Here is a 12,725-nt window from a genome sequence, read left to right on the forward strand (position 1 = left end):
GCATTTCATGAGTTGCAATTAGAATATCAAGGATTAGCATTTTCACTAGTAGATATTGTAGATATCTGTAATGCATATCCTACACATGATTAAATGTCGAAAGGGCTTGCAATACTATATTCAAAGTCTTCTGAAGTCATACAATAGCTTGAAGGGGTGAGTAAATAATGACAGTTTTCATTGTCGGGTGAAATATTCCTTAAAGATACTGTTTATTATCATGAGGTGGACGTTCCTCCATCCTCCTCTCACATCTTTTTATTTGCAAAGACCATCTTGATGGTAACTGGATGCTGCTTTGTTTTTCTGTGGAATCTTGAATCAAAACATCTCACGGTCTGGAGTCTCTTAAACACACTGAGTCACCGCATGAAGTTAAACTGTTCATCAGCTCTCTCTTTTAGTGTGGTTACTGTTTTAATTCCTCTTTACCAGCTTCCAGAAGATTCCTTTGGTTACTTGAAGACTTTGGTTTCCCGTGGACATGCTTAATCACTCTTGTTGCTTGTGTGATGCCCAACATTTGACAAACTAAACACCACTGATCAAATTACAAGGGACAAAACGTAGTTTTTATTTTTTAATATTAAATTAATTTGAAATGGATATATTTGTATACAAAGGTGTCAGCTAATGAACCGTGTAAGGGAACCGGTTTTTATAAAAACGCTTTTTTTTTTTATTCCTGAAAATTTACATATTCACCTCATAACTTACTGTCAACTCCGTCAGACACACAAAAACTTCCTATTTTAATTTGATCCATCCATCATTTTGAATGTAGGACATGTTTTGTCCCTTATCTCAAGTATCAGATGTTTAGTTTTTCCATCCAGAAGTTTGATTTTCAAAAGCCACTGTGTTTTAGCTTAAGTGAGTATATAAGTGCTGAATGTGATAAATTCGACACCAAAAAAATAAATAAATAAAAAATGCCATTTAAAGTAGTCCATATGACTCGTGCGCTATATTCCAAGTCTCCTGAAGTCAAACGATGTATGTTGTGAATTTTAAATATTCACTGATAATTGTGCCCTCAAATATCATTCAGCTGGTTAGTAGTCTAATTAACAGTCCTCAACATGCACTCTCTCTCTCTCTGTTTGAGTATAGTCACTCGTTCTCTTCTCCTCCTAGTGGCAGCTGTCAGCTCCTCCTTCCCAAATGTAGTTCTGCTGCCATTCTGGATTCAATCAGATCGGGACTCTCTTCTCTCACTTAGAGGACCTGACACACACACACACACAGACACACACACACACACTGTTTCATTCATGTATGAACTTATGGAGTGTACTCACCTCCTGCTGTTGTGGATCACTGCTCTGCTGCCAGGTAATTATGTGAAAGTGTGTGTATTGGTGAAGTATGAGTGTGTGTGAGTTTGACAGATGTATGAGTTCTATTCTTTGGGTACAAAATTGTCCCCAGAAGTGAGCTAAAACTGTACATCAAACAATAGAATAGTCTACAATAGATATTGTGATCAACATGTGTTTGTTGTTGGGTTTTGATTGAGTGACATTTAATATAAAACACATACTGTATGTTTACATCTGTGTGTGTGTGTCTTTTCGAGGTTTTCCTGGTTTGACCCTCTTACACATGTATGTTACATATGATCACATAATTATGAATATATTTCATTTTAGTTTTAACTTAGTCTCAGATGTTTCTCGTAAAATTCCTTAGAAGAAATACAAATAGACATACAGTAAGAGTATAAATCTATAATGAATGTGCATAGTATAACTCAGATTCATTTGGTCCTGGAAGAATTTGATGAGGAATGTTGGAGTTCAGATTGAGATCTCTGACAGTTTGAGACAAAGTTGAGATTTTCTGGAAATCTTCTAGAGACACGTGTGATATTACTGGGGTCTTTTCTCAGGGGAAACAACAGCAAAAAGTCTCTACTTGATCTCCATTTAATTGCAGAAGTCGTATATATTTATATATAGAAAATATCTGTAATATAATGTTTAATATGTAGTTAAACAGTTGCTTCTATTTTCACCAAAAAGACTGGTTCAGATTGGTTCGGTAGACATTTTTGCAATTACAGTTTACGCCAGTAGATGGCGACAAAATGAACGTATTGTAAAAGGAGAGTCAATAAATCAATGAATCATTGACTCAACCATTTAGCATAATTAATGAGAACTAATTTGTGATTTTTCTTAACACTGTGTACATTATCAATGCATCAACATGCATGACAATATAGAAATACAATTTCTATACTTTAAAATTCTGAAATCTTGGACTGCTACACATTATGATATTTCATGTAGTTTTACATTAAGTTTTAATGGTTTTGCTAATACCATTGACTTACTATTTAAATAACTACCAATACAAATATATATTATAGACCTCTTACTGTAGTCAGGGTGACAGTTGAGTATGTCAATCGGTGTTTAATCTTCCTTCACTGTCAATAAACGTGAGAGAAACTTGCGACTCGAGTACGAAAAAACGGGGCTTCACACTGGTTTGACTGGTCAAATCAACCAGTGTCTATCGGTTTCTTCTTACACCATTTAAGACATTTTAAGACCAAATAAAGGAATGCCGTTTAATGCATTTACGTGACCAAACACGTTGTCTGCTTATTAAGAACGTGCATGTAAACGCACCGTTAATTTTTGGTTTGTCTTTACAGAGGAAAAAGTCAAGAGGTTTATCTTTGAACGTGGGGTGTTTGGTTCATACGTTTCATTTTAGTTTCACAGGTCAACTGTCATTTGCAAGCACCTCCGAACAAACAGCACACTGTGGAGGTGGTTCGTTATATTGCATGATGCACGAGAATCTGTATTTTATGTACTGTTCGTCATGCTTCAGTAGTTGTTGCATCTTTTTTGCTTCACTTACAGTAAGTGTAAACGCTAGCAGTATCAAATCAGTGTTTTTGAACGAATCATTCTTGTTCACTTCCATTTTTTTACGGTCAACGAATAATGCATAATACATAACATATAAAAAAATGTAAAAACAAGAATGTTTCGCCACCTACTGGGACTGAACTTGAGCCCAATTGAAGAAATCTTCTTGGTGAACTGATTTAAAAGACTCGATTTACTGGGATGAATCAAATCTGATGAGCTCAAGTTCACTTAAACAAGAGGGTATATGTATTACATGGGCTCGATTACTTGGATTTTCACTGGATACAGCACAGCAGATGAATTCAGAAGCATCAAATCCCTTGTATTTATTTGCGCTAAGGGAACTCTTACCTCAGCGACTCGAGTCTTTCGAATCCGTTCACCAAAAAAGATTTGTTCATATTTTGTAAGTTTCTGCGATTACACTTTACGCCAATAGATGGCAACAAATTAACATTTTGTGTATTATGAGTGAGTCAATGACTCAACTATTCGTTAAAAAACACAGAGTCGTTCACAAGCAAAACAAGATTAATCCATTCACTTATAAGATTCATTCAAAAACATTGATTCATTCATGAATGAAACATCATCCGTCTTTAAACTCGGAAGTAAGAGTAGAATTCAGCCCTTTCCGAACTGAAAATATATTTATATATAGAAAATATTTATAACATAATATGTGTAGTATTTCATATATTCGTAATAAGACTTCTTTAGTTAAACAGTTGCTTCTATTTTCACCAAAAAGATTTGTTCAGATTCGTTCAGTGGACATTTCTGCGATTACAGTTTACGCCAGTAGATGGCGACAAAATGAACGAAATGTACGTTGAGTGGGTCAATAAATCAATGAATCGTTAACGCAACCATTTAGTTAAAAACAGGGGCGGAGCTAGGGGGTGGCCGTGGCCACCATGGGCCGAATCCTGGCCACCCCATTGGCCACCCCACTCGCAAGTGCCGTATTGGTCATTTTTTGTCTTGGGCACAATTTCGTTTTTTAGAGGTGGAACCGTCTCTGCACAACCGCAACACACAGGAGACTTAACAAGTGCGCACACCAAGCTCGCCGCACCTCTCAGTCCCAGGTGTCACTGTATCCACTCCCCTCCGTTTTTGTATCCATGTGCCTCCACTTTTCCACGGACTGCCCTAACATTTCTGTGCCACCACAGACCGATCGCTGGTCCCTGCCCGGCCACCCCTGTGCCGCTGGCATTGTTCACACCTGAAACAAGACTGATCCGTTCACTTATAAGATTCATTCAAAAACACTGATTCATTAACAAATCCGTCTTTAGAGCCGGGAGAACTTGAGAAGCAGAATTCAGCTGGCTGGATTGTCCTTGAGCAAACTTTTCCAAATTGAAAATATATTTATGTATAGAAAATATTTGTATGACAGAAACATACTATATGTAAATACAGTGCACAGGTCTACACTAATGTTTGGACAATGCAATGGAAATACGCGAATGTACGGTAGCGTACCTACCAAGCCATTCGCCAAAAATTACGATTTTTCACAAACTTTATGAAAGCATTAATTTCACTAAAATATTGAAATTTGTCTTAATATATTCATATGTGCAAAGATGCATTTCATTGCAGTTAAAAATGTGATTATGCCTCGGCTATTTGCATATTTAGATGACACAGGGTGATGTGATGTCTGCTCGCTGTCAAAGAAAAGAATGGTGTGTGTCCTATGAGAAGTTAGGGAACCACTGCACTCTCCTAAAGCATGGAATTGGACATTCCAGAAACATTCCAGAGCCCATGATGAGTAGATTCAGTAGGGTTGCATTTACTGGTTGCAACCACTAGAGAGCACAGATATATTAGACTGTTTACATGCTTCTCTGATTGACAGGATCTCTTAAAGGGATAGTTCAACCAAAAATTCTATCATGATTTACTCACCGTCATGTCGTTCCAAACCCGTAAGACTTACGTTCTTCCACTGAACACAGAATGAAATGTTAGGCACAATGTCTGGGGATTGCAGCCTCAGTCACTTTCATTGTATGGAAAAAAAAAAAAAGATGCAATGAAAGAGAAAGTTGACAGTCTGCTTAACGTCTCCTTTTGTGTTCTATAGAAGAAATGGCACGAGGGTGAGTAAAGGATGACAGAATTTATTCCTTTAAATGCTATACTTTTTAAAAGTAAAGGTCTTGGAATGGAAATACATACATTTTTATTCCAGCATGAATGTGTGCACACAGGCAAGTCATAAACTAGGATATTTTTAAGGAGCGCTCAGCTGAAAGGGCATAATCCCTGCTCCCCCACCCATCGTTAACAAATGAAATAACATTTAAAATTCAAACACATGTGAAAAGGGCAATGTTTTATGTCATTGCGATGCGTGGCAGTCATTAAGTCTCAAAGGCAGAAGGTTTTTTATTTGCGTTACCATGACAACACTCTTGGCATCAGTATAACTATTGCTCATACTTAAAGAATTGTTTTGTAGAGTTCGCTCTCTGTGCATCTCATTTATTGTTCAACAGAAAAAAAAAAAAAGGTTTATGATTTTGTCCCACCTGTCCAATTCAAAATTAAGTAAGAGCTTTACCTGAATACACCGAAAAAACTTTAAAAACTGGAATCTTACGCTTGTTATGTGGGTGTAATGTCTGAGTGTCCAACTTTTGCTTTATTCAGACAGAGTAATGAGCTACGACTGAAATGTTGAGGTATCTTAGAGCTACAGCTCTTACTGGGGCTTGTGTTTAAATTAAAGCACATGATTTAATCAACCATGTGAATCATAATTCTACTGTTATAAAGTCTTCACAACGGTCCAGAGGATTTTGAGCAAATAGCTTCCGTTAGAGTCATTCTATTGTAAAAGTACCACAAGAGTATTTAGATGAATAGTTCACCCAAAAATGAAAATTCTGTCATTATTTCCACACCCTCCTGTTGCCCCAAACCAATATGCTGTTATATGAAATACAAATGGAGAGTTTTTTGAAGAATCTTCATGCGGATCTTTTCCTTACAACAACAGTTCATAATGACCACATGTGTCAGGCTCTCAAAAAGACAAAATAATGGAGATTAGCTGAAGACTGAGTACTTTTGTCTTATTTTCCAGTAGATATACACTTTTTTTGTGGTGAAGTAAATATAGCAGTAAAGATTAAGTAGTTTCTACAATAAATAATTTAGTTTAAGTGTGAGCTTTAAAATACTAAGTTAATTCTACATTTGTACTGAATTAAATTTAGAATTATTTAGGATTGTTTGTTTTCTTTACAAACGATTATCATGAATCAATCCTGAATTAGAAAACATTGTCATATTTATTCACTAAATTGAGTTCATTTTACTTAACTTTTCCAAGCTGTTGTTCACACTTTGGCTGAACTTGATTCAGTCGTGGATTGTGGTTCCACATGTTTGAAATGCGTTTTCTGTAATAAAATTTCCATGTAATTTCAACTTAAATACTTCAAGTAGAGGAAACCTAAACAAATCAAGTAAACCCAACTTTAACATGTCATAATACCTCAAATATTATAGTTTGCTATTCAATGGTGTTGGCCAGTCATAACAGTGGGCGTGTCTTAAAGGTGAAGTACACAGAAAACCAAGCGTTTCAGACAGAGGGCCAAAGACAAGGTAGAAAAAGGTCATGTGACACTACAATATGACTTGTTTTTTTTGCATAGTGAACCTAAAAATAATAATAATAATATTTATATATATATATATATATATATATATATATATATATATATATATATGCATTTCGTGACCCCTTTAAACACTAACAAGTCTCCCCATTTATATTCATCTTGCACACTGACACATAAAATAATACTTAATTTTAAAATGTACTCTCCTTTTCGAGTCTCACGCCAAGCATGCAGGGAACCAAAAATCCTCTGCCCAGTTTAAGTTAACCAAAAAAACAAAAACATTAATGTTGTCCCAACGCACATGGATTAAATAAAGCTGACGAGACAATTTTTTAGTTGAATCAACTTAAGGGGTAATGAAATGTTCTTATATATATATATATATATATATATATATATATATATATATATATATATATATATATATATATACACATGTTTTATAATCTTCCCTGAGGTCCACTGATAATGTTAGCATTAAAACATAATTTAGTACTATATAATAATTTTCTACCCTGTTTCTGGCCCTCTTTCTGAAACACTCGGTTTTGGCATAAGTGCCTCCTTAAAACTTCAACGTAAACACCCACTGTTCTGATTGGCTAACAGCGTGTAGTCCCTTAAATCCAGCCATTTTTGAAACTCAATCGGAAGAGAATGAACAAGCTCCACAACATTATAAAACTAAATTCCAGGCGTTACACATAACGCACATCCAACACAGTGCATCTGAATATATGAAACTGTTCATCTCAAGCACATCTGTCTACACCGGACGCAAGAGTCACGTCAAAAGCAATAGAACCCATTATATTCAATGATGCTGTCTACCATAGAAGTGTTCATTGTGGCGCGTTGCATTGTGCCAAAAGTAAAAAGATGCCCCCGTTTCAATTTGTGCTGCACGTGCTGGCGCTACTACTGCCAACAACACAAATGGACCCTTTGGTAAGTTTGCGTCAACGCACCTGGTGTAGACAGTCTGCGTTGCATCACGTCAATGGACGCGCCTGGTGTAAACAGGATGTCAGCACCATAAACAATCAAACAGTCATGATATTTAAAATATTCATTAATGGAACTGTTTACTTTCTGTGTTGCATCGGGTCCAAGTGTTTTTAACTGCCCCATCCTTCAATAACAGTTCCTTTGCAAAGCTTGAATTGTTTTATGACTGGTTCACAAGCAATCCACATTGATATGGGCCGAAAATATACATACAATCCACGCTGAAGACACATCCAGTTTCCAGTATCATCCTGCACTGAAATGCGCATCGCTAGAAACTAATCTAAATGGTCGAAGACATCCATCCAGCGCTTGTTTTCATACACCAACAATTAAAAATAGCGCAGATAGGCAAAATAATGTGTCCATGATGTGTTTGTGCTCAAAACAGCAAGAGGCAGCAGCTGAATGACAGAGAATAGCTTCTCTTCAGAGTTGTAACTTGACACTGCATCTTTTAAAAGCAGCCAGAGATATGTATCAAGCAGTCAAAGACGTCTGTCTGTGCATGTTTAAATACAAAAGTAATCAAAAATAGTCCAGATGGGACCCCTTTGGTGTTAAGGAATGGTGAGGACACAGTAGGCCTATGCCCTGCTCTCTCGCTCTCAGAGGACGAACTGAAGCACCAGTGGGCGGGGCCAAGGGTGCGATGATTTTAAATAGGCGTTAATGTTTTTGAGCTGTAGAGGTTGGTCATTGAATTAATGTACCCCAAGTGACGTAGTGTAGTCGCAGAAATAGAGAACGGGCGTTTTTGAAGATTGGTTTCAATAAATGCTTTTATTGCATTGGGGATTAAGTTTTGAGTTCTGAAATTTACAGTATGTTTTTATAGTTGGAAGACCTCTTATATGTCAATATCAAGGAAAATGTTATTTCTCATGACATGACCCCTTTAAGTTCCCTTGGTTACATACATTTTGAGCAATATGAACATGGGAGGATTGAGTAAAATTGACGATGGTTAATGTTCTCTTTTATTGTGTTTTTCCAGCATGCACCTTGCTTGAATAATTAATGAGCTTACATGGTTTTTACTGTTTCCAAAGTTAATATACTCCATTCTCATTAGTGATTTTGTTAACTTCTTGTTTTGTGAAGTCTGAAGTTAATTTTCTACTAAAAATCACCCGTTCACGATCCAAAAAATTATCAAGTGTTGAGGTCCGAGTGCGCAGCTCTGTAACTTGGACTCATCGCTAGTAATGGAAGGTAGTGATTATTAGTCTACGTAGCATGCATTAAGCTTTCCTTGTGGAAGGCTTCTGTATGTAATTTGGTACATGATTAAACATGTGTTTGTAAAGAGAGTTCAAAATGTGTTGTAATGAAATGTTCTATTAAAGTTTATTTATATAACATGTACATCAGATTTGTAAAGAAAAGTTACTGCATTACCTGTAATGTTTAAGTTAAATTTACTCACTTTAATCAATATTATGTTTTGAAATTAAAGGTGTAGTATGTTACAGTTTTCATGTAATATTCACCCTTTTGTTGCCAATGTATGAACGGCTTGTAACACAACTTATAAAATGAGCCCTTCCTGGACTTCCTATGTTGCCTATTAAAGCCTGTAGACTGATTTTCATGCGAAGGGAGCGGGTCGCTTTTGCCGGGAAAATCCAAAGGATGTGACATTTATGCGCTCTCCCGAGAGCCTCAGTGCTTCTCTTCTGCTATTCAACAGCGACAACAAACTGCAACACTAGGTAACGTTATCTTAGAGATGGAATCCAGCAAACATCCGGCTCCCAGCACAACACCGACTCCTACACAAACTCAGAGTAAGACAAAAAATACATTTATCTACTGAATCCCGTCTGGCTAAGCGGGAACGTGATCGTGATCGAGCGAAAACTAGAGTGAACATCGGCAGGGCATTTGATTCCTGGAGGGACCTTCGTTCGGTTTTGGGGATCAAAACTGACCCTGAATTGGTGTTTTTCTTATTGGAAAGGTAAACTTACATAACTGCAAAGCATGTGAAATATAGTGCCATAAGGATTGATCTGTGTCATTTGAGCTAAACTACAATAACACATGAAATGAATGCTAGACAATGTTCAAGATTATGCAAAAAGCTCCATTCATTAGTGTAACGTAACTTGGTTATACAGAAAATATATACATTCTATTATTATAAAACAATAGCGCATCGATATATCAACATGACAGTTGTGATCACATCAATACTGAATTGTGTCAGCATATTTATAATGTACAGTCTATTTTATAAACAGCTACTGTCATCATCCACCAAATTTAGCTAACAGCTATTGATAAAGCTGGCAAGCTAGCTAACGCCGACATAGGCTATCATATAAATGCAGTCAATGTATCATGCAAAGAAAAGTGATCACTTCAAACTACAGTCTCGCATAGTCAGACCTATATCCACACTTTATATTAGCCCTGTTCCAGCAGTCTCAAAGTTAGTAGTAAAACAATCATGACTGTGTAATTTTAATTATGCTACCTCATCTGTCAGCATGATGCCGGTGAATCACGTTCAGTGTCTTTGTACGTTACGTCATTGTTTTGATCGATGCTCGCTCGCGTCCCTATGGAGTGTGTGCACGAGCACGAGCAACAGGCTGCAGTTCACTTAACGGCCACAGGTGTCACTAATAACAAGGGTTTCTGAATCATATATACTGCACATAATTTTATACCATTAAAATTTACTTAGAATAATTGTGCAAAACCTGTGACTAATAATTAAGTAAATCTAACAAGTTATCTAAACAGCCTTAAAACATGGCAGAAGATATTAAGTTTGGTTTTCAGATGAGTTTTTTTTTTCTTGTTATAAGCATACATATTACTACATTTTGTTACATTTCTCTGAAAACAAGACAAACTATCTGTACTGTATAAAAATATTTATATAAAAATATGTTATTTTGCTTCTCTAGTAAATGTATGTTGTTTAAGAAAGTTTACATATTTTTGCTGGAAAACAAGACAAAAATACAGATGATTTTCAGTGTTTGGAGCTCGACAGCCACCGCAGCCATTCACATTTTGGTTGTATGTAAAAGAGCAGCGTGAACATTCTACTATACATCTCCTTTTTTCTTTCACGGAAGAAAGACATAGTAATTCAGTGTGAAAAACTTCTCAAGGGGGGTTGGCAAGCAAACATTCAGAGAAAAAGAGGAACATTTTATGAAATGATTCAAAAATCCCATCTTGACCCTTTTCCTTTTTTCCTGTCAGAGGAAACGTTTCCCGAGGAAATTAAACTTGAAAGGTGATGTGACATCACTTCTATGATACCATATCCTTGCCTCGCGTCCAAGTGACCTTTCCAGATGAACATTTGAATGAAATCCAGAGGCCTCTACCGTTGAGAGCCGCTGCGACTGCCCATCTAGATTCAGAGGAAGTGGAATGGGCTTTAAGGAGACAGAATTCCCTTTGATCAGTTTTGCTGATGGCCTTACGCTTGAATTTGTCTCTTCTTTCATGTGGTCAGATACTGTAGGCTGTTAATCGTCTAGACATTGTGAGATAAATTGTGCTTTCTTAACTTTCCTAACAAATGAACTGTGGGCTCTGACAGAATCAGCGTTCCTTTTCATTGATTAAAGCACTTTGGTTAAACATATTGTTGCATTTAAACATTTGGTCAATGAACCATTCAAAATGTTCATGCCAAATACCATTACAAAGCAAGATTGTTTTTCTGTTTCTGTTTCTTTTAGGACCTCAAAGCTGCTTTAACATTGACACAAGACACGCAAAAATCATCCAGGGCTCGAAGGAGGCACAGTTCGGATACACGGTCCAACAACATGAGGCCAAGGGGCGGAAATGGTAAGGCTTCTTATTGGAAATGATCTCTGTAACTTATCTGAAAAGATTTCTCTCATTCTATAACATTCAGCAGAACCATACTGACCGGGGAGAAGACAAGAGTTTCCAAAAGTTCAGGATGAAAACTTGTTTATGACGGCATTCTTGAAGTTAAATTGCTAATTTTAGATTTGTAGGACCAGAAGAACAGGAGGCTCTTTTGCGGCTCAGGAGACGTCTAATTCACTGAAGTATACACTTGGTCTCTAAAGTTTGTTCTAAAGTTCCTTTGCAGAAATTAAAATAGACACAAATGAGTCGTTTAATTACACACTCAGAAAAAAACAAATATTTTAAGATTTCTGCATTTCAATTTAATAACAAAATTCCATCAAATTGAATTGAGTAATCTTATTTTAAGTTTTCTTCATTTAATTTAGTTAAAAATGACAATTCAATTTGATGGAATTTTGTAGTGAAATTGAAATGCGTAAATCTTAAGAATAGGCTAGAATATTTTGTGAGCGCATACAATAAGAGTATAGATTTGTAAAATGAATGTGAATAGTTGGTGTTAGCGATAAGCAAAAAACAATTGTGATATTCTAGAAATTTTTGGTCATTCATGATATATCATGATATACATTTGAAGTCAGAAGTTTACATACACCTTAGCCAAATACATTTAAACTCAGTTTTTCACAATTCCTGACATTTAATCATAGAAAACATTCCCTGTCTTAGGTCAGTTAGGATCACTACTTTATTTTAAGAATGTGAAATGTCAGAATAATAGTAGAGAGAATGATTTATTTCAGCTTTTATTTCTTTCATCACATTCCCAGTGGGTCAGAAGTTTACATACACTTTGTTAGTATTTGGTAGCATTGCCTTAAATTGTTTAACTTGGGTCAAACGTTTTGGGTATCCTTCCACAATCTTCTCACAATAAGTTGCTGGAATTTTTCCCATTCCTCCAGACAGAACTGGTGTAACTGAGTCAGGTTTGTAGGCCTCCTTGCTCGCACACACTTTTTCAGTTCTGCCCACAAATTTTCTATCAGATTGAGGTCAGGGCTTTGTGATGGACACTCCAATATCTTGACTTTGTTGTCCTTCAGCCATTTTGCTACAACTTTGGAGGTATGCTTGGGGTCACTGTCCATTTGGAAGACCCATTTGTGACGAGCTTTAACTTCCTGGCTGATGTCTTGAGATGTTGCTTCAATATATCCACATCATTTTCCTTCCTCATGATACCATCTATGTTGTGAAGTGCACCAGTCCCTCCTGCAGCAAAGCACCCTCACAACATGATGCTGCCACCCCCATGCTTCACAGTTGGGATGGTGATCTTCGGCTTGCA

At 36.5% G+C, this 12,725-nt stretch overlaps 1 protein-coding gene across 2 annotated transcripts in view; it reads left to right on the forward strand.

Annotated features, from left to right (window-relative positions):
- Positions 1-1,193: 1,193 nt before the first annotated feature.
- The window catches only part of LOC127437102 (integrin alpha-11-like), a 563,744-nt gene continuing 552,212 nt past the window's right edge, over positions 1,194-12,725 (forward strand). For both annotated transcript variants that reach the window (XR_007896521.1, XM_051691773.1), the window contains exons 1-2: positions 1,194-1,335; positions 11,269-11,380. Coding sequence is in view for 1 of the 2 variants with exons in the window: in XM_051691773.1 (XP_051547733.1) it covers positions 1,275-1,335; positions 11,269-11,380 (173 nt within the window). In the remaining variant the exon portion in view is untranslated. The remainder of the gene's footprint in view (positions 1,336-11,268; positions 11,381-12,725) is intronic.

This window comes from Myxocyprinus asiaticus, chromosome 48 (assembly GCF_019703515.2).
Source record: "Myxocyprinus asiaticus isolate MX2 ecotype Aquarium Trade chromosome 48, UBuf_Myxa_2, whole genome shotgun sequence".
Taxonomy (NCBI): Eukaryota; Metazoa; Chordata; class Actinopteri; order Cypriniformes; family Catostomidae; genus Myxocyprinus; species Myxocyprinus asiaticus.